This window comes from Mesocricetus auratus, unplaced genomic scaffold (genome assembly GCF_017639785.1).
Source record: "Mesocricetus auratus isolate SY011 unplaced genomic scaffold, BCM_Maur_2.0 Super-Scaffold_100014, whole genome shotgun sequence".
Taxonomy (NCBI): domain Eukaryota; kingdom Metazoa; phylum Chordata; class Mammalia; order Rodentia; family Cricetidae; genus Mesocricetus; species Mesocricetus auratus.
In genome coordinates, this window is record NW_024429197.1 from 18,295,595 (window position 1) to 18,321,337 (window position 25,743).

A 25,743-nucleotide genomic window follows, 5' to 3' on the forward strand; every position below is an offset into this window, starting at 1 on the left:
AGGTGCATGGAGCTGGAAAAACAGAATAAAAACATAAACCAAACCCAAAGCACTTGTGTGGCTGTAGTCAAGAACTAACCATAATCCTCAGTACTTAGCTGATCCCCTCCACATCTCAGACAAGGTCTCACACATCTCAGGTTGGCTTTGAATTCACTCTGCAGCTAGGATTACAGGCACCACTATACCTGGTTTATGCAGTGCTAAAGCTTAAAACCAGGGCATCATGAATGCTAGGTGAGCTACACTCCTGGGCCCCGCATACTTTCTTGATAATCAAAGCCAGGAATAATCTTCACCTCCTCAGGATTACTAACATATTTACCACATGCTTCCTTTAAGGCATCTCTCCTTTCCAATCTTTTTTTTTTAAGATTTATTTATTTATTATGAATACAACAGCCTGCCTCCATGTCTGTCTGCAAGCCAGAAGAGGACACCAGATCTCATTATAGATGGCTGTGAGCCACCATGTGGTTGCTGGGAACTGAACTCAGGACCTCTGGAAGAGCAGTCAGTGCTCTTAACCTCTGAGCTATCTCTCCAGCCCCCCCTCCCTCATTTCTAATCTTATTTCATCTCTGTGCACATCTGGGGACAGCATGTTTGTCTGAGACAGGGTCTCACTATGTAGCCCTGGCTGGTTTGGAACTCACAGATATCTGCCTGCCTCTGCATCCCCATGCTGAGATCAAAGGTGTGTACCACCATGCCAGATGTGTGCATACTTTTTTTGTATTTTCTCAAGAGCAGGGTCTGTGTAGTTCTTTACATTGTTTTAGTTTTTATATAGCGACAACTTAATACTTACATATATGACCAAATAGGTTTTCTTATATATCTAAACATCTTATTTATTTAAATAGAGTTTCTTTAAAGCCTTTTGGTTTTTAATCACATATAATCATCTCTGTATCTATTTAGGTCTCCTCTAATATTCACGACAAAACTGTTTTAATCATCACAAAAATAAATGCACATATCTGTATAGAAATAAAAGCCCTCTTAGCAACCTGGTAGGGGTGATTAAATACCTGCAGAGTAACCAATTAAACTGTACCTTCCTGTTCTTAAAGGAGCTGAGACTCAGGAATGTATCTGTAATTTAACATCTCAATTCCATTTAATTGGTATCTAAGAGCTAGCTGCTTCTGGAGACTTCAAATGCCTCCAAGTGTGCGAAGGAGGACGGGTGACTTGAAAATGGAATGGTGGCATATTGATGTCATAACTTTAAGCAGTATCCCCTGTCTGAATTCAAGGACATTGTTTATGAGAAATCTTCAGCAATACTTAAAACTCAGTTATGGGGATCCTTACAAACTGATTACCTTTTAAAAATGTTGTATAATCATCCAAGGCTGCTTCTAAACACTTACTGAGTGCCTGGGACCAAGCCACATGTTACATGCCATTCGTGGAAAAAGAGGATGAGTGCAAGCCGCCTCACGCTTTCAGACCTATCTACTGTGGATGATGCTGCTAGGGAGATGATTCAGTGGTTAAGAACATTTACTGCCTCATAGAGGACCCAAATTTAGTTCCAGCTCCAGGGCATCTGATAATATGAGTATCAGCACACATATGACATGTACTCACACAGATACACACTTAAAAATAAAATTTTAAAATGTGGTTTTGGGGCTGGGGAGATGGCTCAGCTCTTCCAGAGGTTCTGAGTTCAGTTCCCAGCAACCACATGGTGGCTCACAACTTTCTATAATAGGATCTGATGCCTTCTTCTGGAAATATATATACAGAGAACTCATATATAAAGTATAGATAAATTTAATTTTTAAAAAAATATGGATTTTGATACACAAAAACATGTGGCTCTATATGTATACAAACACGAAATATTAAAAGCAACAGCAAACAAGTAACAGAGTCAACCATGTAGACCACTAAGCTAAGCCTCCTACCCTCGCCTTCCCTCATGAGCATGCGCAGAAACAATTTAAGACCCTTTCTCAAATAGGCCTCCCTTCTCCATGCTCAAGCCACTTTGGTTGATAGCTCAGACACTGTCTACAACTTGTGGCTCTTCTCCACTCAACTTAGGATGTTTTGTTTTGTTTAGGGGGAAAGGGTGTTGACACAGGGTCTCACTCTGTAGCTCAGGATACCTCCCCAGCCCTTGAATAAGGATCTCAGTACTTCCCTAGTACAAAGAAAAGTATCTACCATATAAGGCAGCTTCAACAAACACCCTTTAAAGAATACAGGGAAAAATGAAGCAGAACAGCCAGCTGTCACCCAGGGAAAGAGTCCACTTATACTCCTCCAACCCACAGCAGGTGGTCACCGATACAACACCACCTAAGATGGAAATGGGTAAGGCAGCTTTCTTCCTACTTTGACAACTTCCTAGAGTCTATCAAGATACCCAGCTGAGACCTGGTGAGTGACAAATAGAAAACATCAAGACCTACCGAAATGGCTTTTCTCCTGTATGGGTTCGAATGTGCTTCCGCAGATCACTGAGTGTGGTGAAGTACTTGCTGCAGCCTTGAGATTCACAGTTAAACGTTTTCCCTGTGTGAAGCCTCTGATGTGCTTTCAACCTGCAAAATGTCCCAGAGAAATGCCCCATGCAGAATGTACCACAAAGCCTCCCAGTGCCAGCTGAACACACTGTAGGACCAAGTGCACCAGAATGTTGTACCAATGCACACTGGCATCTGAAACTCAGCCAGGGAGGAACGCAGACATGGAAATAGCACAGTGGCATGAGCATTACTCAGGGGCAGATTCCTCCCAACCAGGTGCCCTACAGAACTGCTCTGTACTTCTGTTTACTTAGCAGGTGTTCCGGGGACCAGCACTTAGAATTGCGCCTTGCACACTGCACACGTCAGTGCTAGCCATTATTTTTTCTTCCACCAAGTATTAACCAGGCCCAACCCTGCCTGGCTTCTAGGACTGACCAAACAAGATCAGGCACTTTCAGGATGGTATGGTCTGTTATTTTATGCCTAATACAGAAGATTTATGTAAGTCTCCTGACATAAACATTGAAAAAGAAATAGACATCAAGTGGGCAAGCTCTCATCTCTCAGGATAGAAGAAAGTTATTTCAAAGGCTATATGCCAACTTAGCCTTGTGCCAGTGAGAAGACTACTCTATGCCAACTACTAAAATCCCAAGGCTATGATGTCACTCCTTGAGATGCAAACCTACACACAGATGTGCCAACACATCCACCCAGTTCATGGTACACCTGTTTTTAAGTAGTAGGTTCTGACAATGCATTTTAAGTAGGTGAATACAGCTATGCTCTCCCAATGTGTCAAAAGCTGTCATATGCAAGGAGAAAGTGCTGTCCCAAGCTCAGAGTCAAGAGGCTGGCGGTGCCATGGAGAGGCTGACCTGTACAGTGTGTTGAATGCCTTCTCACAGCCCTGCACATCACACTCAAATGGCTTCTCCTTTGTGTGCACTCGCACATGGATCCTGAGGCTGTAGGAGGTGAGGAAGGCCTTGCCACAGCCCTCCTGATTACAGACGAAGGTGTACTCTCCTCGGTGAGTCTTCTGGTGGGTGCGTAGGTTGCCTGCTGTACTGTAGGTGCGGGGGCATCCCTCAAAGGTGCACTGGTACCGCTTGACCTGACAGAGGACATGGGATACCTTATCAGAAGGGGAAAACCGCTGCCCAGATCTTACCTCTCCACCCTGAGACAGGGACTCTTGAAATACAAGTCGACAGCAAACTTGTAGCCTTAAACATCTGATCCTCCTGCTTCCGCCTTATGAGAGCTGACATGTGTGCATCAGCACATCCAGATTTGCATACAGTGCTAGGGATTGAACCAAGCTTGGGGTATGATGGCATGCACTTGACTAACTGAGCTACATCCCAAGCCCTAAGTCTATCTTTCTAAAAGCTGTTGTAGGCAGCTAGAGAGATGGCTCAGCAGTTAAGAGCACACCCTGCTTTACAGAAGGCCTAAACTCTCAGAATTCACATTCGGCAGTTCACAACCGCCTATCACTCCAGCTATCGGGTCTCCATGGGTACCTGCACTTGCCCTGCAAATACCCACACACAGCCATAAACACACGTGTAACTAAAAATTGTATATACATGGGGGCTGGAGAGATGGAGGTCCTGAGTTCAGTTCCCAGCAACCACATGATGGCTCACAACCATCTATAATGAGATCTGGTGCCCTCTTCTGGCATGCAGACATACATGCAGACAGAACACTGAATATGTAATAAATAAACCTTTTTTAAAAAAATTGTATATACATCTACATAATTTTTTTCAAGACAGGGCTTCTCTGAATAGCCTTGGCTGTCATTGAACTCACAGAGATCTGCCTACCTCTGCCTCCCAATACTGGGATGAAAGTATCCTATCACCGCCTAGGATAAACTTTTAAAATAAATAAAATACAAGCTGTTTAAGGATTAAGAAAAATTTGCTGGGCAGTGGTGGTACATGCCTTTAATCCCAGAAATCAGGAGGCAGAGGCAGACTAATCTCTGTACGTTTGAGGACAGCCTGGTCTAGAGGAGACCCGGTCTCAAAAAAACAAAAACAAAAACACCAAAAGGATTAGCAATAATTTCTGTAAGGTATTTTAATACAATAACTGACACATATAGTATCCTATAAAATAGCTCATACCACAGGACAAAGGGTGTGTGTGTGTGTGTGTGTGTGTGTGTGTGTGTGTGTGTGTGTGTGTAAGGATTCAGGCATTGTGCTGGTCTGCCCCTGTCACCTGGCAGAATGCACTCAGGCAGTACCCTAGTCAACCCTATAAAATACCACAAGGCAAAGGGGGTATGTGTGTGTGTGTGTGTGTGTGTGTGTGTGTGCACGCGTGTGTGTGTATGTGTGCTTGTGTAAGGATTCAGGCATTATGCTGGCCTGCCCCTGTCACCTGGCAGAATGCAATCAGGCAGTACCCTGGTCAGCCCAGGTGCAAAGGACCCTTTAAAAGAAAGACTTCCGCCGGCGTTGGTGGCTCACGCCTTTAATCCCAGCACTCAGGAGGCAGAGGCAGACAGATCTCTTATGAGTTTGAGGCCAGCCTGGTCTACAGAGCAAGTTCCAGGACAGCCTCCAAAACAATACAGAGAAACCCTGTCTCGGGAAAAAAAAAAAAAGACTTCCGCTCACTTAGATTCTCTTTCCAGCTCCCCTCTTTCTGGGTCCTCTTTCCCGCTCTCTTCCCTGAGGTTCCCCCGGGGCAGAAAAGATTTCTCCTATCTCCCTCTTCTCTTCTGTCCTCTCTCTGTGTCTCTACCTCTTTTCTCTTCCCATCCCCCTCCCTCCCCTTTCTAAAAAACTTCCCACTATAGCTCTGTCTGCCTGGCATGTTTGTCCCTCCACCTCAGGCACCCTCGCCTGCCGTGGAATCCGCCAAGGTCCCCCACTCAAGTTCCCCACAAGTTTTATTATAACAGGGGGAGCACACAGCATTTAACACACTAACTAGTAAAGGACTTGGTAAGCCAATGGGAGAAAGAGCTAGAGCAAGGAACGTCACAGCAGCTGAAAGAAAGAAGGGTCTCATGGAAAACAAAAGGGTCAAAACGATAAATGTCCGAGTAAGCAAAGGGTGGGCCAGGGAAAACCACCAGTCCCCACCCCACCCCCGACACACACACACCAGTCCCCACCCCCGACACACACACACACACACACACACACACACACACACACACACACACACACACACGGGTTCCCTAATAACTCAGCGAGACCCAGGGAAAACCAGCAGTCCCCACCCCCACCCCGACACACACACACACACACACACACACACACACACCACACGGGTTCCCTAATAACTCAGCGAGACCCAGGGAAAACCAGCAGTCCCCACCCCCACCCCGACACACACACACACACACACACACACACACACACACACACACACACACACACACACACACACCACACGGGTTCCCTAATAACTCAGCAAGACCCTGCAGGGCTGGGGCGGGAGTCTGGATAGTAATGAAATGAAGGCAGAGTGAGCAAAGCCAGAGCCAGTACTTCTGGGCTGAGCTAAGGGCTTATTTCTGGAGGGGGAAAGCGCAAGGGCTAGGGTGGTGGTGTGTACCTGTAGTTCTAGCGCCTACCCGGGAGCTGAAGCAGGAGGAATTCTGAGTTTGAAGCCAGCCAAGGCTGCATTAGAAAACTCTGTCCTTAATGTCTGAGCTATCACACACCCCTACCCACCAACAAAGGGAAAATTCCTAGAGAAAAGTGAATGAAGGCCTCAAAAGGAACACACAAATGAGAAAGAATTTAAAAGTTCCATGGGGTGGGGTGCAGCTTAGTGATAGAGTGCTTGCTTAAAATATGGTGGGAGGTATCCATGGGGGCACATGTCTTTAAACCCCACATTTGAGAGGCAGACTTTAGGTAGATCTCTCAGTTTGAGGCCAGCCTGGTCTGCAAAGCAAGTTCAGGGACAGCTAAGACTACACAGAGAAATTCTGAGCTGGTTTAAAAAAAAAAGGGGGGGGGTCGGCAGTGGTGGTACACACCTTTAATACTAGCACTTAGGAGGCAGAGGCCAATCTGGTCTACACAGTGAGTTCCACAATAGCTAGAACTATTACACAGAAAAACCATGTCTCAAAAAACCAAACAGAAAAAAGAACACATGGTGTGACTCCTGGGTTTGATCTTGGCACAGAGATGACAAAATAAAGGCTGGGCGGAAAGACAGTCTCAGGAAGGAGACCATGACCATTCTGTTTCAAAAAGGGTGGTTGAGCCAAGGATGGGTGGGTGTAAGTCAGGGGTGGACAGTCTTCTGTCAAGTGTCAAAGAGAACATATTTTGGACTTTATGGTCTCTGTCACTATATAACCCTTGCCCTGCATGTTACAAGTAGTCACAGACAAGTAACTGAACACATTACCATGTTCCAAAAATATTCATGGACACTGAAGAATGAATTTCATACAATTTTCATGTGTTATGAACTATTATTTTTATCTGAAAAAGATCAATAAGAACTGTTAACTGGGACAGGGAGGGTGCAGCTCACAGGTAGAGTGCTTTCCCAGAATGCATGAAGCCCTGGATTCCGTTCCCAACAAGACATAAACTGGGTGTGCCTGGAATCTCAGCACTCAGGATCAAAAGTTCAAGGTTGGCCAGGTGTGGTGGCCTTGATCGTTGGGTTTGGAAGCTTAGAGGCAGATCAGTTTCTGTAAGTTTGGTATCAGTCTGGCTCACATAGAGAGAGTTCCAGGCCAGTCAGGGCTATACAGTGAGATTCTACCTCAAAAATAAAAAAATAAATTCAAGATCATTCAGTCATTCTTAGCTATACAGATTATCTAGGCCAGTGTAGGCTGAGAACTTTACTTAAATAAGATACAATAAGCTGGGTAGTGGTGGTACATGCCTTTATTCCTAGCACTGGGGAGGCAGAAGCCAGCCTGGTCTACAGAGTGAGTTCCAGGACAGCCAGAGCTATCGAACAAAGAAACCCTGTCTCAAAAAAAATAAAATAAAATAAAATAAACAAAAACTGAGGCCAGAGTTGTGGCTCAGTTAGTGTTTGTCCAGCAGGCTTGAGGCTCTGGGTTCAATCCTCACAGCTAATGAAAACACTGTCTGGGGCTGAAAAGTTGTTCTTGGTTAAGAGCACACAATTCCCAACACTCATGGACTCCAAAGTCTCTGCCCTTCACAGACACATAAAAAATTAAAGACTTAAAAACAAGCAAACAACATTCTTAGCTCTAGATTAGTGATTCTCAACTTTCCTAATGCTGTGGCCCTTTTAATACAGTTCCTCATACTGTGATGATCCCAACCACAAAATTATTTTTATTGCTACTTCATAATTGTAATTTTGCCACTGTTAAAATAATAATGTAAGTATCTGTCGTTTCCAGTGGTTGCAGACAACCCCTTTGAAAGGGTTGGTTGACCCCTAGGGGTTGAGACCCACATGCAGAGAACCAGTACGCTAGAGCTATCCAAAACAACTAGGCTCACAAGGGATTTAGCCTGTCAGCTGGTTTGTTACACAGGGAAGGGAGGGGCTTCTTCCCCTTGGCTCCTTCCTCCCCCCACCCCACCCCTTCTTCTCTCTCTAACTTCCAACAGGACCTGGCACACGCTCTCGCTCACCTATTCACGGGTCACCCTCCCACTATCACACAACACAGGCTGTGCCCTGTACTCCCTGAACTGACTCACTTAGGCCTACGTCTGCGTGCTCGGCATGGCCTCTCACCAAAAAGTCCCAGTGTCCAGGCAGGATAAAGGGTATTCCCAGGGCCTTTCAACACTTTCTGCTGGATGGCTGTATGACTCAGGAACCAGGCGAGCAGGAGGGTCAGCCTAGGCCTACAGGCAGAGCACACTCATCCTTAGTCTCTCAGTTCCCACCCCTTTCCTGTGCCCTTTTCTCCCTTTACTGGAAATGTCTAGTTCCTTTCTTTGCTTTCCTGAGCCTCTCTCTTCCTTTAATTCAAGTCTCACTCCTTCTAAGGTCCTCCATAATCCTCCCTGTCTATCCAACGTGCCCTTCTCTAAATGTCAGTGTTATGTAAGCTAACCACTCACTCACTCACTCGACACTTATTTACATTGGTAAGTAGCCTCTCATGTACATGTGCTAACTTTACAAAGGGCAATTCCAACACTATCATCCCTGAGGGGTAAGAAAGGGGACCCTGGCTCCACCATAAGGTCCATCACAGAGGCGAGAGATAAGAACAGAATTTCATACTTGAGTTTCCAAGGCAGCTGACTCCTTTGTGAGTGGCTGCAGGAGGCAAGGCCCCCTCCTCCCTGCCCCACTCCCATCTGAAGGCTTTGTACTAGGCCATCCACTCCACTATTGGATGTTTCTTCCGCAAGGGCCTCTCCCAGGCTGGTCCTTAGTCCCAGTTCTGAGTGTGACGGGCAGGCTTACTCCAGGCTCCCACAGCTTCCTGGACCACCAGCCCTCAGAACCTGGGGGATCTGCATTCATGGATTCAGTCAATTACAGACTGAAAATGTTCAGAATAAAAAAACAACAAAAAATAATTGCCTGTGCTGAACATGTACAGAACCACTTTTTATTCCTTAAACAACAATTTCTAGAGCATCTACACTGTATGAGATGTGTCACAAGTAAGCCCAGCTACTTTAAAGTATACAGGAGAAGGCTGCCAGCAGCTCGATCAGTGAATAAAGATGCTTGCTATCAAGACCAATCTTTGGGACACACAGAGAACAAACTCCACAAAGTTGTCCTCTGACCTCCACATGCTTCTACACACAAATTAATTAATGTCTAAATATTTTAAGTATACAGGAGAATGTATACAGGCTACATGCAAACACTCCAACCCCCTTAACATATGAAGCCTGAGAATCCATGTACACTGGAGGAAAAAGCAGTATTTCCGGGACTAATCCTCAGTGGAGAGATGCCATCTTTTCCGTAAAGTTCAAGATACAATTAAGATTAAACAGTTATATAATTAAACAATTTCCATTATTACCTTCAGTTGCTAGGCAAGCAGGGCCTAGAAAATCAGGTACTAAGTAAATATTTACTGAATTAAATTAATGAATGGTTGCTTCTCAATCAAACTGTAAACTGCATGAGAGCAGGCTCTATAGCTATCTTGCTTATTGACAACAACTTCAGAGACTAGACTTGTGAAAAAGTAGCACTCTCTCCATTTATATTTTGAATGAATGAAACAGACCGGGCAAGACTTAATGATTAGAACGCATATAAAGCCTCTTGACCATGAGGGCCACCATACTCTCTAGAATCTGGTGACAGAGACAGGCCTGCCAGGGGAAGACAACTGGAATTGGTGAATTCCAGGTTCAGTGAGAGATGCTGCCTCAGTAAGTAAAGTGCAGAGTGATCAAGGAAGACACTATCAACTCAGCTTCCACGTACACACAGGTGCATTTACACATGTGACTATACCTGTACAGCATACCCCCACACACATACAAACAACAGCAAACCCCAAGACTGTCATGTGGAAAGGAAGTTTTGACCTGGGTGTCAGGCAGGTCAAACGTACAGAGACCACCAACTGCTGAGACCTCAGTCTTTGCTGCCCCAGCACCAGCACTGGAACTGTGCTGCAGTGACCAGGGCATGAGCAGTCAGCCAACCATGCATTCAGGAAAACTTGGCAGATTAGGCAGGAGTGAGACTGAGGACAGAAGGGTGGGAAGCACTCAGACCAGGAAAGGGAAGGTAGGACAGAAGTCGTTATGGCGGCACTCAGCAGGATGACTGAGGCAGGAAGGCTAACACAAAGTCAAGGCCAGGCTGGGCTACATACATAGTAAAGATCCTATCCTAGCCAGTGGTGATGCACGCCTTTAATCCCGGCACTAGGGAAGCAGAGGAGGGTGGATCTCTTTTGAGGCCAGCCTGGTCTACAAAGAGAGTTCCAGGACAGCCATGGCTGTTATACAGAGAAACCCTATCTCAAGGGGGAAAAAAAGTAAAATAAAAATGGTGTTGAGTATTATATGCCTTTTCTGCCAATAATAAACTGAATAAACAATCAACTTCTCATTTCATCTGGAGACAGTAAATAGACATCATTGTTGAGTATCTTTCAGAATTATTTTAAAATAGCAACAAATTTCACAAAAAGGGAAACCTAAACCATCTCAAACAGTATTGGAACAGGAAGTTGAAAAAAAATGCAGTGTGTCATGCCACAAAGAAGAGATATTACAACATCATGTACCTTTAAATGAGACTTAGCACTTATGAATTTGAAGAACTGTGTTCTAGAATTATACTGTGCTTAGTGCCAGCAGCAGCAGCAGCAACGGCCCTTGCTCTCAAGAAGCCCAAACGAAAAGGAGAATCAGACAGGACAGGCAAGAACCCTGTCCGAGAAACCACACTGACAATGGATAGTGAGCACACTAGGACAATACATAGAAATGGGACTTAAGACTTGGGCTAAGGCAAGCTTATCTACAGAGCAGAGACAGCTGAACCCAAAGACTTCAGAGAGAGTCACACATGGGTAGCCTGCTTGTCAAAATGAATGACAGTATCTATAATAGGACCATAATGCCACTGGAGACTCCACTAAACATGAAGACAACTTGTTTTTCAAAGACCTAAGATATCTAACCCTGACTTTAATGTTCTCATGTGGCCTCCCAGCACTAGGGCCACAGAAGCATAGAACAAGAGGTGCAGGAGATAAGCACAAGCCAAAAAAGAAGCGGCAGAACTTCAGGAGACAACATTCTTAAAAGCTAGAAAAGTAAAGAAAACCCTGAGCTTATGCAGGAAGAAAAAAGGAAGGGGGAGAACTCAGTTCTACACACTTCGATAAAGAAAGGAAGTCCCTGGTTCTGAGCCCAGAGCAGACAAACCCTCAATAATAAATGACTGCCTAGTGGTTACAGCAACAGAACTCACTTTCCAAACTGAGTGTGTTGGTGTAAGCCCTTGATCCCAGCACCCAGAAGGCAGAGGCAGAAGCAGGAGGATTGCCCCAACTTTGAAGGTAGACTGACCTATCTAGATAGTAAGTTCCAGGCTAGCTATACATAGCAAATTTCTGTCTCAAAAAAATGAAAAGCAAAAGGAAAACAAACCCCAGGGAGAAAAAAACTGAACTCTGCCATTTCTTCCCATCACTAGTGACTTCCTGTCCCTTTTCCCCATATCAAAACTGCTCCCCATACTAGCACTGGTTTCTTCTATTCCACATGGACAATCAAAACTCATGAGCCAAAAATCTACGTGCTCTGAACTGGTCCAATTTCTTCAATGCCCAGCAGAGCTGAGTCTCACAGCCATCACTCTCCAGAGCTGTGGCACACCTCATCCCTCTACCCATTCAAACTAAGGACACTCACTTGGCCTTTCATTTCTCAGTCCTGTCAGCAGCCGACAGGCCTGTCTGTGTGTTGACTACGACCTTTGTAAACTGGTATGTTGTCATAAAAAGCACCGACTTTGGTATCCAGACGATCCCCAGCTCAATCTCAATTTCATCACCTGAGAACTGGATGTTCCTATTTGCAGGTGTGTATGCTCATGGCAAATGGGTGTATGAGGGTGTGTGCACTTGTGTGTGAGCATGCACAAGACAGGTTGACATCAGGTATCGTCTTCTAATTTATTTATAAACAGGGTCTCACTGTGTATCCCAGGCTGGCCTCAAACTCAAGAGATTTACCTGCTTCTGCCTCCTAAGTGCTGGACTTAAATAAGGGGAGAGAACTAAAATTCACATATGCCCTCATGGAGGAGACACGCTGATAAATCAGCTTCACCTGGTGGCAACAGGGGAAGCACGCTCTGCTCTGGCCTCCAACAGAGCCACGCAGAGCCACACAGAGCTTCATAGAGCCACACAGAGCCACTCAGGGCCACTAGCATTTCCCTACTGTTCTCCAAGCAGCAGTGGGCTCTGAGAACTAACAGAGCATCTGACCAAAGTTAGTTAAGTCAGACCTTGGAGGGAAATGAGCAGATGCTCAACACTACACTTTCAAGCAGTGACAGGCCCATCCGTCCTAGTTCTGAATGGCAATCCCGTGGGAGCCGAACAGTGATCTGTGAAGAAATGCCATCGTGGCGTGCAGTGGAAGGCGGGTGGCCCCACTCCAGCATAGTTAAACACCCTGGAGTGTCTGAGCGCATGGCTCCACTCCCCCAGGATTCCCACTGAGGAACAGGACTGCAATCAGTCTTCTTAAAATAAAGGACAAACTGTAAAAAGGCTCTGAACACTGGAGTCAAATCCCCCTTACTTCTTTTTGCTCCCCTTTGTTTTCCTGAGACAGGATTTCTCATTGTAACCCAGGCTGGCCTGGAAAGTACCATGTAGTCCAGCCTAGCCTGAAACGCATGGCAAGCTTCTGCTTTAGCATCCCAAGGTGCTGGCGTTATAGGCACAAGCCACCCTATTCTAACCCCTTTATTTTTAATTAAAACATGTCAGGCTAAATAAATTCAGCTAGTTGTGCTGGCATATGCCTTTGGAAGCAGAGGCAAGGAGAATGTTTTTGAGTTTGAGGCCAACCTGGTCTACACAGCAAGCTCCAGGTCAGTCATAACTATACAGAGACTGTCTCAAAAAAAATTTTTTTCTAAAAAAAAACAACAAAACTCTTCCCCTCCTTTTAGAAGGTCACTGAGAGTAATCTAATTACTTTGCAATACACTAGGAGCAAAATTCAGAGAACACTGCACCTGCTTCTTGCAAGGAAGGCCATTCTTTCCCAATCAATGCTCTGGGATATTAGGGCATCATGAACAGTATCTTTAGCTTATAGACCCTTGGTTTCTTCACATCTGCCAACTCTGTAGCAGGAAAGTGGGAAGGTTGGTAGCATGCATCATGTTCACCACTGTGGTGCTGACAGAGGAGATAAGCAAGCAACTGGACACTCCCTGGCAGGTTCTCTGGAAGAATAGATGCAAGAAAGCTTGGGGAACCATGGACCACAAGAACCCACCAGGGGAACAGCTAGCTGTTCAGTGACCTGAAGGAGTACATGGGCCTTTGAGAATATGGGATGCAGAATGACAGTGTTTTGACAGAAGCTCTCAAAGCTACCAATCCATAGGGAGAAAGCAGTAATCAGTTAGGATGAGTACCTGAAATGTGAATTAAGAGCCAGGATGCCCAGAGGTCTGTGGTAGGGTAAGACAGTGTGTGTGGTAACGTTCTGGTTGGCTTGTTTTACGCAAGACAAGCATGATTAAAAAAAAAAATAAAGCAATCAGTAAACCAACTGAACACTAAAGGAAACAAAGGTACAATCAGGGGCAAACAGGAAAATCAGGCGAACATCTGACTCAGAAACTAAGCTGCTTAGGAAGCCAAGAAGACTGAGTAGTTATCAAAGGATTGCATTTCTCAAGAGCAGTACCTGTGAATGCCATGCAACAAAAACAGTCATGCTTAAAACAGGTTCCGGGGACGAGGGTGGTTAAAGATCATGCAGCTGTTATCATTTGTAAACAGTGGCCTCCTCAGGCCAACTAAGTTGATTTGAAAGCCAAAATAAAATCACTGTCAATCAACGTCTGAGGCAAGAGTGTGCTTCTGGAAGGCAAGCCTCCTGAATCTCTGGCCTCCGAAGACTAGGGCTTGTGGCTGCTTCTTCCTGGTCCCCATCGCAGCCCCAAACCTACTGAGCCTAATACCTGTTTAAGACTGGGGCAGTGGCTCCCATTCCTAATCTTAGACCTCGAGAGACTGCTGTGAGTCTAAAGCCAGCCTCGGCTGCAGTTAAAACCTAATTCAGGAAATAAATAAGTCTAGCGTATACACTCTTTTACACAGAAGTTACCTAAAGGATGGAAAAGCTGAAGAGGGAGGGAAGAACCTATGAGATAAACCCATAGTACACTCGACAAAGAGCTTACACATCCTTGACCCTGTTCGCAATTAAATGGCCTGAAGAAACAAATGGGGCAAGCCAGGCTTGCAAACAGAAGCAACTCATAGGTAAGGAGCACAAAGCAAGAAAGTGACAGCTAATATCAGATTGCGCAATCCCATTCTCCCTCCTATCTCTCTCCTACCTAGATCAGCATTTCCCAAACCATGCTCTACCAATATGTGGAAAATGGTTTATAGCATAAGCTTACAGCATTTAGAAAATTCTGATCTTCTTCTTCCTTAGTTATTAGCAAGCCAAAAGGTCCTGCCTGATAAGCTCTGAAACAGTTTGATTTTACTTAACATTTCTCAAACATTTGCTCATGAACACTCATACAGTAATCATTAACTGAGGCTGGCCTAAAGCTAGGTTCTAAACTATGCCAAAACTTTTGAGGCTTTAATGAATTAATTTAGAAATGGGTTCTTACTATGTAGCCCTAGCTGGCCTGTTACTCCATCTACCTCTGCTTCCCCAGTGCTGGGACTGAAAGCCATGAGCTCTAACTTTCTAAGCTCCCAAGTTTCAACGTCCCTGAGCTGCCACTACTGCCTCAATGGTTTTTCTTCCGAATATCAAACTTTAAAAACAAAATGAAACTTCACACTTCCTGCTCTCTCGTCCCAGCTTGCTTCCACCTCATACACTCTGTGCCCAGGGCTCAGCTGAAGAACTAGTGTTTTCTCCAGCTCCTCCTTGGTCCCTCTTCCAGGTCACACAGGAAGTCAGCCTTCCTGACCCAGAGGCCGGAACAGCACATTCCACCCTCTCCTGACCTGCTTCTTCTCTGGCTCCCTTTTTCTCTCCAGGCCCTGTCTTCCTTGTTTGACTGCCACCCTGAAGGCATCTAGGATCTGTGTCGTTTTCTTGACCTCAGACCCACATTTCCAATGGGTTTCAACTAGTGCTCCTTACGCCCAAGGACTACACTTTCAGTACACACCAACCAAATGTGCTCATTTCCCCACCAACTTTCCTCTTGTGCCAATTCTTGTTAATAGACTCACCATTTAGAGTCCGGAAGTAGGGGGTAGAAAGAAGGCAAAGCTAGTCACTTTATCTTTAGCATGCAGCCTGAACATGACTGATAGACTCTCTAAATATTTACCCACTCATCATCCAGCAGTAACACAACACATTGAGAAAAACCTATCTTTTGTTTTGAGGAAGGATCTTACTGTATAGCCCTAGCTGGCCTTGAACTAAGATCCACTTGATTCTGCCTCCTGAGTGCTGGTGTGAAAGGTGTGCAACCACCATGCCTAGACCTAGACAAAGCTCTTTTTTTTTCCTTTTTTTTGGGGGGGGGGGTGCGGGAAGGGAAGATTTCGAGACAGGGTTTCTTTGTGTAGCCCTGGCTCTCCTGAACTCCCTCTGTAAACCAGGCTGGCCTTGAACTCAGAGATCCACCCGCCTCTGCCTCCCAAGTGCTGAAATCAAAGGTGCGCACCACAACCACCTGGCCTAAACAAATCTTTTCAATGAATGTGAGTCAAAACATTTGACTCACATTCAACTCAGCTCATTATGCAAATTCCAACAGTACACAAAGTTCCTTGGGTCTCAGATTCTCCCCTGCAACAGTAAAATGAAACTCAAGTGTCTTCTAGCAGGCCATCTCTTTCCTTTGTCCCCTAGCTACCTGCTGCTGCCAGGACATCCCTTCTAAAGCACTCTTTTGTTTTGTTTTTTTAAGACAGGGTCTCACTACATAGTTCTGGCTGCCCTGGAACTATGTAAATCAGACTGGCCTCAAACTCACAGAGATCCACCTGCCTCTGCCTCTTAAGTGCTGGGGTCAAAGATGTGCACCACTACACTAGGCTCTAAAACGCTCCCCTAGTCACATTACTCCTGGCTCCCAAGTCTGCAAGTCTCCTACTGCTTCTAAAACATCACAAACACTCAGGGGGGCTCTCTTCCTATCCTTATCTCCTGCTACTCCCTGGATTTTAGGGGCTGACACTCACTACAGCCCCTAAGTCAATTCTAGCCAGCATGCTTATTTACCTATTATCTTTTTTCTTTACTGTGGTTCTGGGATTAGAACCCAGGGCCTTGTGGCCTGAGATCCAGACTAAGCTTTAACCCCAGCCCACACGTTCATTGTCTACAACTGATTTTGTATTACAATCAAAGAGTTGGCTGATTGTTAACAAAGACTACATAGTCTGTAAGGAAAAGAACATTTACTATTTAGCCCTTTACAGAAAATGTACTGGAGATGTGTGGTATATGCCTGTAATCCTAGCACTAGAGAGGCAGGAGGATCACCACTTTGAGAAAAGCTTGGGCTGCACAGTACAAATCTGTTTCAAAAGATAAAAAAACCCACACTAACTGTTTTAGGGGGATAGCTGGCCACTCCCTAAAGAGGGGGCCTCTGGTTTCTACCTCCTTCTCTTGGTTTACATTGTACCCATCTCTCAGAAATTCTCCTGCCCTGCTTTTCTTATGAACTGAGGCATTTTTAAGGTCACCTTGAAGACTCACGTAAGCACACAGGTGAGCTCCTTGTGTTCCCAAACACAGCACTGGTACCCTTTACACTTACCCTTTATCCTCAGTGCTCACATTACTGCCATCAGGTATTTCTACCTCTATTTTGCAAATCGCCATCTGCAATCACAGCACCTTGCTTGACAAATGTTTGTGAGGCCAGGTACATGCTTGTCATCCTAGCACTGGAGAGGGCAGGCTGGAGAACTGGAGTTCAAGGTCAACCTTAACTACATAGCAAGGCAGAGGCCAGCTTGGGTTACCTGGGAACACCTCAAAATGAACAGCAGCAACAATAAATAGCAGTCTGTTGAAGGCAGATGAACCCACACAAGCTCACATACTGGGTTGAAACCAACAAGAAAATTCCAGTATGGAGACACTCCAAAGGCTTACAAGCCTGGCTACTTTCACCAGAACAAAACTTGACAGCTGTCCTCATGATAATGCAGAACAGGGTTCCTCCATCCAAGCCCTGGGTAATTATTTGTTGTCAGAGGCTGTCCTGTACATTATAAAATATCTAACAGCATCATTAGCCCTACCTACAAAATTCCAGTTAGCACCTCCCCAGTATGATAACCAAATGTCTCCTGGGGGGCAAACCTGCCCCTGGTTGAGAATCACTATTCTAGAGGTTTCTAAGTACAAGGCAACGGTGAGATGTTGATAATAAAACACAGATGACATGGCCATTATAGTACAGTGTCCAGATGAAGACATAGATAAGAGCCACACGACTAGCACTGCTGAATCACTCTTGTGACATTATGCTCAACTCTGGATTTTAAAAGAACTTTAGAAAACTGGAATTCCTTCAATTAAAGTCAATCAGACTCATGAAAGATGGGGGAGTGGATGCCATCAGAAAAATATTTGAGTGTAGGTGGCTAGCTTGTACCAAAGCGCATGACGGGACCATTAAAGATGTGCAGGCTGTCCCACAGAAGCAGGGGTCTCAGGGAGACAGAGCTGGAGGCTGGGAGCAGCATGACACAAAGACAGGCTTGAGTCCCATACAAGCAAAAGCCTCCTAGCAATCAGAGCAGGCCAACAAGCGTCCTGGACTGAGCTACGAAAGCCTGTGCTCTTACCATTCTAGAAGTATTCAAGTACAGATCAAACAGATGTCAGAGATGTTTCAAACATTACCGTGTCCACTGGGAGGTAGGGAATGATGTTTCCTCTAACATATTCACAGCTCTAAGATATTTATTTATAAGTCATTCATTTATTTGCAATACTAGAGATCAAAGTCTCATATAGGCTAGGCAGGCATTCCACCCTTTAGTTATAAAGGAAAAGCCAAATGTCATGATTAAGTCATCTATACAAGCTGTATGTAATTTCAAAGCTTCACTACAACAACAAAAAAAAGAAAACATTTCCTCCAGAAATTAAGCCTATTTCTGCTTGGTAGTATCTGACATTGAGTCCTCAGCACAGTAATCCCAGGGACCTGTTTTTTCAAATTAACTTGCACTTGTTCCTGAATAATGTTTGCCACTCACTACCTTTAAGCCATATCATTTATTTCATTCAAATTCACCACTACAATTTAAAAAATGCTTTACAGTTTCCAAATCCTGAAAGTCATTACTTCATCCATAGTATCTGAATATGAACGTGACAACTTTCAGCTAACCTGGTCTCACTTGTGTTCTCTGGCCTGAATGACAGAAACTACCCATTACTATCCATTAAATATTCACTAAATTAATAAAGTCACAAGCATCTCCAAAACAAATAATTTATATCCAGTTCTAGTTATTACACACAAATCTAGTCACTCTGATATCAGAGGAGCCATGCTGTTACTTTCATAGTATAAACATGAATTCACTTTGGTGAAACTTCTACTTTATTTATGATTTGGAGAGGAAAATCTGAGATATTACAATGTAGCATTCCTCAGTTACAATGTGGCCATACAATTCAACAGTTCTAAAAAGCAGTCACAACAAAACAGGTCACAGATGTGTTGTTGAGAGGCAAGACTACCACCACAGGCTCTATGCCCAGGATCCCTTTAATCCCAGTTAAAACTGCCAGCACGCTGCATAAGGAGCTGCCCCACGGCCACACTGGGCCCTCATCTGCTGCTTTACTTACTTCTTTCCGTTTCGTTTCTGGACATTCCGACTGCAGAGTAAGGGTTGCACCTTCGATGTTTCTTGGCATGGGTGTGGAACCGGGGTTTATAGTCAAATGAATCTGATCGGGTGAGATAATGTGTTGTACATAACCCTGGGACATTGCTTCCTGATCTATTAGGAAGCCCTCTTCACCTTCCACTAGAAAAGGCAAGTGTTCTCCACACTGTCCATCGTCATCTTCATCCTCCAAAGTGCCAGGGTCCTGCTCTATAAGAACAGTGGTCCTATCATAAACAGTTCCAGATGAGGAAGGCACCAGTCCGTTGTCATCCACAAACCTGAGCATCTTGTCATCCGGGGTTAGGTCATCTTCCTCTCCCTTAAAGAAGATGATATTGTCGTCTGGACTGTGTTCCCCCATGGTTCAGTTGTGCTCAGCCCAATTGTGAGAAATGGAAAGGTAATGGCCTTTCTGCAACAGACAACACCACAGTTAGAGCAATTGCATGAGACTCAACTACTTCCTAACCACCGTAGTGATCACTGTCCCTCATTTTATTTTATTTTATCTTATTTTTTGGTTTTTTGAGACAGGGTTTCTCTGTGGCTTTGGAGGCTGTCCTGGAACTTGCTTGGTAGTCCAGGCTGGTCTCGAACTTACAGAGATCCACCTGCCTCTGCCTCCCGAGTGCTGGGATTAAAGGCGTGCGCCACCAACGCCTGGCGACTGTCCCTCATTTTAAAGGCAAACCAAAGCTTTAATCCCAGACCTTGCAAGGCAGAAGCAGGCTGACCTCTGTTGAGTTCAAGGCCAGCATGCTCTTCATATCGAGTTCCAGGCCAACCATGTTACATGGTAAGACCCTGTCTCAAAACAAAAAAGATAAGTAATCCAGGCGTAGGCACAGTGGTGCACGCCTTTAATCCCAGCACCGGGCAGGTAGAGGAAGGTGGATCTCCGTTCCTTCCATGTGGACCAGGGATACACAGTGAGAATCTCAAAGAAAAAAAAAAAAAAAGAACCAAAGCAAAAAAGAAAAATTATCTTCCTTGGAAATATTTAAAAATTGGCAAAATCAGTCACTGTTAAGGGAAAGCAATATAACATTTTTCTTCAAAAATTCAAAGTTAGAAGTTCACAAGATCTTCTAGGTGTGATTTACTGTCACACACTTAAAGATGAGTATGCACCTAATAAGGATAAAAGAGCAAACAGGCGGTTGCTTCAAGGGACAGTGGTTATAAACCTTAAGAGAGGCACTCTCATTCAAACACCCTCCCTCAATTACACTGTGAGGCAGTACACAGCCTCCTGTAGTTGATGGTGAAGCAACAACACTTTGAACATAATCACCTACAATTCCTGGTTTGCCCTTTACTGCCTGGCCAACCTGGTTGTGCCTTGTCTTTCTACATCGAGACTAAGTGTTCCTGTCTCATGAGGAATGAAAGAGAAACTACCTGTAAAGCACAATCCTGTCAGACAGTAGAAAGTATGGATTCCTTCTGTCGTTTCTAGAACACATGGGGTGGAGGAGTTAATCCCTAACAAAGCATAGCATTTTAATTACTTATATTCTAAAACATGACAAGGACCAGAGAGTATGCCTATACATCGAGACTAGGTTTTCTGCCCCGAAAGGCTGTCCCTAGCACAGCATACTGACACGAGGAACTCAGCAAACATCGACAAAATGAATGACAGGCAAGCAGGTAAGTTGTTTTTTTTTTTTCAAAGATACAGTCTCTTGAGGAAATTACCAAATTTGAAGCTTTCATGGTCTGGAATGGTGATTCTTCCTTCACCCGAAAACACACAGGTTCTATAAACGTGGGTTTGGCAGATACAAAAGAATTTAAAATAAGCAGCACATCACTTGATTTTCAGCCTGGTTCTGCACTTTCTCTTCTGCAAGTGAGCCTTTACCAGTGAGAGCGACAAGGCGAGGTAGTTACCAGACAGACACAGGTCAAGGGATCTAATCTGAGAGGAACCAGCCCGAACCTTTGCTTACGCAACCCTAGAAATGCACGTTTCTCAGTATCTGAGAGGAGAGATAAGAATACCGAGAGCTCCGGGTGGGCTGTCCCGGCACCTTCAGCGGCAGCGCGGAGACCAACTTTCCGTAACAAACAAGATCAGGAGGTATGAGTGTGGACGGGGAGTGCGAGCCGAGCACCCCTGAGAGAATGGCAGAAGGAACCTGACCGGGAAGGCATCCCCAGTCCAGGGCTACATAGAAAAACCCCGAGGCAGGCTGGGGGCTATGAGCTGGGCGAAGAGGGGCAGGGTCCGGGTCTCCATGGAAACAGAAAAGGGGGGCTGGATACCCATCCCCATGGAAACGGAGGAGGGGTGGGGTCCCTCTGGAGAGTGGAATGAAGTCTCTACCGGGATCGGCTTCCGCAGGGAGCCCAAGTCCCGCGCCCCCCGGGGAGTCCCAGCCCCAGCCAAGTCCAGCTTCTGCTTTTACCTCCGCGGCTCCCGGCAACGGCGGCAGCGGCAGCTTCTCCCCTCCCCAGCGGCACCATGATTGCCCCCACCTGTCCCTCGCGTCACTTCCGCTTCCGCTTTCCGGAGGAAGGAGAGGCCGGCGGGTCCATGCGCCCGCTGCAGCTTCTGATTGGCTTTTGACCGCGCCTCCGGGGGGGACTGTGGGCGGGGCGAGCGGCGTCCGGAGCTCCCGTTTGGCTTGGGGAAGCGGACGGTAGGGAGCGTGCGGTCTCGGGTGAGGGTTAACCCGCGACACCAGCCACGAACGCGAGGTGTCCTGAGCCCGGGCTGTGCCCATAGCTGCAGCGGGAAGAGTGCAGTAAGCCGCCGCTTTTCAGATGCGTAGGCCAGCCCGCGATATCCCTCTTCTCCCTCCACTGCGACCTCATAACGCAGCGTAGTTGACCTGGCTCGGGTCCCAGGACCCGAAAGCAGAGCAGAGTGCTCCAGACTCTTCCCGTTCTGACGTCCGCCGGCGCTGGCAGTCCCAACTTTCCTGTCCTTGGGAGGGTTTTCGCGCTCGGAAGGGCCAGCGCCACCTACTGGCCAATCCCCTCTTCAGCTGTTAACACTCATCCGTATAGACCCTTGAAAGCACTACCTGGTAGCAGCATTCTAAAGCCAAGAGCGATTTTGGGCGTACTTCTACTCTAGTCCTGTAAATATAATTATTAGACCCTCGCATAAGCCACTGCCTATTTTCCCCAAGAGGACTTCTCTGGAACGTTTAGATTGGAGCAGTGCCCTTATAGGCTAGACCAGGGTTCAAACCAAACTGCTGTGCCATTCCCTCTTCTTGGGTAATATTGAATAGTGACTCACACACTAGACTGCCACACATGTCTCTTTGACCCCTGGCCAGTTGCTTCTGTGCTTAAGCCACAAAGGCCCATCTGCCAACAACTATCATGTTTTAAGAGAGGGGAATGAGGAGAGAAGAGTAGACTCAATGGTTAAGGCCATCCATCCACTGCTCTTGAAGACCAGAGTTCAATTCCCAGAACCCACACTGGGTGACTCACAACCGCATGTAATTTCATCTTAACAAAGATCTATGGCCTCTCCTGGCACCAGCAATCATACATGCATATAACACCACCAACACCCCCCCCCACATTAACAACAAAGAAAACAAAAAAACATACAATCACGACTGTTAAAAAATACATTTATCATTAAAATATATTACACATATGAGAGGGGATGCATTATATACAGATGGGAGGACTGTCTGGCCTACAAAATTCCACTTGTTTACCAGAGCCTCCTTCCTTCTGTGCTTCTGGGGCCATTGAGAGGCCTCAGAGCTGAGTAGAAAGGGGACAGAGTTGCCCCCATGTATATACATGTCCTCAGATTGGACAGTGGAAGCATCTGGAATGGCTAAAACTTGTTTATCCAGGAACATCCAATCAAATTCCTGCTATTCAACTCATTCTCCTTCAAGGACTTCCGTTAGTCCAAATATCTAATTATGAGATGCTCAGTCAGGGATACAGGGAACTCACTGACTGTATTTCCTGGAGGCAGTTTGAGTAAGGCAAAGTACAGTTACTTAAATTTTTTTAAAAATATAAATGAATAGAGATCTATTTGTGTTAAATAACTAAAGTTGAACACTGAATGTCAGTTCTATTATTGTGGATTTCTCCCATGTCTTCTCTTCATGGGAATACTAGCCAATGGCATGGCTAAGGGGCAGGTCGAGGCTGCCAATCTTGCTTCCAGCTGGCTTCAGAGCATTTTAGGGCAGCTCTTCAGCTGAACAGGTGGAACAGACAACTGTGGCTGCCTTGGGTATAACAGGAGGAGGACTGAGGCTCAAACTGGACTGCAGAGGAATTGGTGAATAAACCCTTGGGCCTTCTTCTTCTCCACCATGTCAAGCTTTTGGCGACCAGCTGGGTTTCGGAGCAGTAAGCTGCCAAATATACTGGCTGTGCATGACAGAGACAGAAAACACCATCAGCAACTAGGGTGGCTAGGAAAGAGTCCAGACTATCCCAAGATAGACTACCCCAAACACACACACACACACACACACACACACACACACACACACACACACACACACACACACACCACATTTTTTAAAGGCAGACCCTGGCTGCCTCAAACTCAGGAGACCCCCTGCTTCTGCCTCCTGAGTCCTGGGATTAAAGGTGTGTGCCACTACGCCCAGGTTATTTTCTCCTTGAAAAACCAAACAGCTGGGTGTGGTGATAGATGTCTGTATTCCTACCACTCCTCAGTTCCAGGCCAGTCTGAGCTACGCAGTGGGGCTCTGCCTCAAAAAATAAATAGGGACTGGGGTGGTTCAGCTGAATATAGTGCCTGCCATGCAAACGTGAGAGGACCTGCGTGCAGACCCCAGCACCCACCTTTTAAAATCTAGGCACACTGGCATACACACCCAGTGATGTGGAAGTGGAGAGGTGGAGTCTGGGGACTTGCCAGTCAGCCAGTCCAGTCAAAACAGGGAGATCCAGGGCCTCGTACATGTTAGGCAAGTGATCTATCACCAAGTCATACTTCCAGCTGCAAACTATTTGCACATAAACTTTGTTCAGAATAGGGCATGGTGGCACATATGCAGCATTCAGGTGACCAAGGCAAAATGATCCTGAGTCAAAGGCCAGTATGAGCTATATGGTGAGCTTGAGGCCAGCTTTGGCAACAGACATATCTTGACTCTGTCTTTTAAAAAAGTAAAAGAAGCCTCCGGAGGCAGAGGCAGGCAGATCTCTTGTGATTTCAAGACCTGTCTGGTCTGCAAAGAAGTTCCAGGACAGCCAGGGCTGCTACACAGAGAAATCCTGTCTCAAAACAAACAAACAAAAAAGTTTTAAAAAAAAAAGCAAACACTTTCCTCAGACCTTAAAAAAGTTTAAAAAAAAAAAAAAGCAAACACTTTCCTCAGAGCTTGGGTAAAAAAGGAAGGAAATCTGAGGAAAAAGAGAGATGAGTGTAGAAAACACATTTTAATTCCACTTCCTTCCTCTGTTTTTCTGTAGAGATGCTTGCCCTAGACACTTGGCTACTTACCTAGAATATTTTCATCCAAATGATTTTTTGCTGAATTTTTCAGCAATTCTTGCAAAAACGCCATCAAGTAGTTGAAGACGTTTTTGTGGAATGTGGGGAGAGTAGAAATAACCTGAAAGAGAGAAAGGTGGGGTTTGCAGCTTTACTCACTCAAGGACTTGACAAGATGCCTGCTATATTCCTGGAACTGGGAACATGATTTACAAATGTGAGTAAGAATACACATAATCACTCACCACTTGGCATAAGTATTAAACATGCACAAAGATCAAATGCTACATGAATTTAGTGGTCAGACTTCTAATTTTGAGACCTTCCATGTTCTCAGACAACTTACGGGAACTAAGACATTTTAGTTGGGTCTTGAATATAAGAAAACTAGACTTGTAGCAGTGAGGATTAAGGTATTGGGGGCATAGAATGCAAGAGAAAGCAAGATAATAAGCAGCGAGAACAAGAGACATCAGTGTTGGCAAGAAAATACTGGCTGCATAGGCACTAAGCCCAGAAGGGTTATCCAGGCTGGATAATGAATAGCCCACATATCTGCATAGCAGAATGAACTAGGGAGCTGGGAAAAGGTAGGTTCCAGAAGATACCCACATTCAATGGATATGAGCGAGGTTTTGGAACCCTTACTGCTGGCAACTGTTGTACATTATTGTTGGGTGTGGTGGTGCACACTTGTGATCTCAGCACTTGGGAAGCTGAGGCAGAAGGACAGTGAATGTGAGGTCAATCTGGACCACACTGAATTCTAGGCCAGACTGGTCATACAGAGAGACCCTGTTTCAAAAAAAAGAAGGAGGAGGAAGAGAAAGAGGAAGAAGGAGGAGGAAGAAGGAGGAGGAGGAAGGAGAAAGAGGAAGAAGGAGGAGGAAGGAGGAGGAGGAAGAGGACGAAGAGAAAGAAAGGGGAAGGATCATTAAAAACAGTGAACAAAGAGGTGAGCATGGTTTTTTTTTTTTGGTTTTTATGAGACAGGGTTTTGTTTCGGAGGCTATCGGTCCAGCCCGGCCTCAAACTCACAGAGATCCGCCTGCCTCTGCCTCCCGAGTGCTGGGATTAAAGGCGTGCGCCACCACCGCCCGGCGTGAGCATGGTTTTGTTCAACAAGACGGCACCACAATCTACTTGTGGCACGCAAAATGAAGAATAGAGGAAGCACATTAACACCGAACACTGCACCGAGTGAGCAGAGTGACAATGGGAGAGTAAAA

General features: G+C 45.5%; 2 protein-coding genes across 3 annotated transcripts in view; both read right to left on the reverse strand.

Moving 5' to 3' along the window:
• Mtf1 (metal regulatory transcription factor 1) overlaps nucleotides 1-21,594 on the reverse strand; it is a 45,608-nt gene extending 24,014 nt beyond the window's left edge. For both annotated transcript variants that reach the window (XM_013123876.3, XM_005084358.4), the window contains exons 1-4: nucleotides 21,459-21,594; nucleotides 19,001-19,456; nucleotides 3,371-3,609; nucleotides 2,433-2,564 (exon numbers count right to left, since the gene is read on the reverse strand). In XM_013123876.3, coding sequence (XP_012979330.1) covers nucleotides 2,433-2,564; nucleotides 3,371-3,609; nucleotides 19,001-19,405 — 776 coding nt within the window. In that variant the 5' untranslated portion in view covers nucleotides 19,406-19,456; nucleotides 21,459-21,594. The remainder of the gene's footprint in view (nucleotides 1-2,432; nucleotides 2,565-3,370; nucleotides 3,610-19,000; nucleotides 19,457-21,458) is intronic.
• Nucleotides 21,595-22,629: 1,035 nt separating this feature from the next.
• The window catches only part of Inpp5b (inositol polyphosphate-5-phosphatase B), a 65,760-nt gene continuing 62,646 nt past the window's right edge, over nucleotides 22,630-25,743 (reverse strand). The window contains 2 exon segments of the mRNA XM_040756676.1: nucleotides 22,630-23,415; nucleotides 24,524-24,635. Of these exon segments, the coding sequence (XP_040612610.1) occupies nucleotides 23,300-23,415; nucleotides 24,524-24,635 (228 nt within the window). The 3' untranslated portion in view covers nucleotides 22,630-23,299.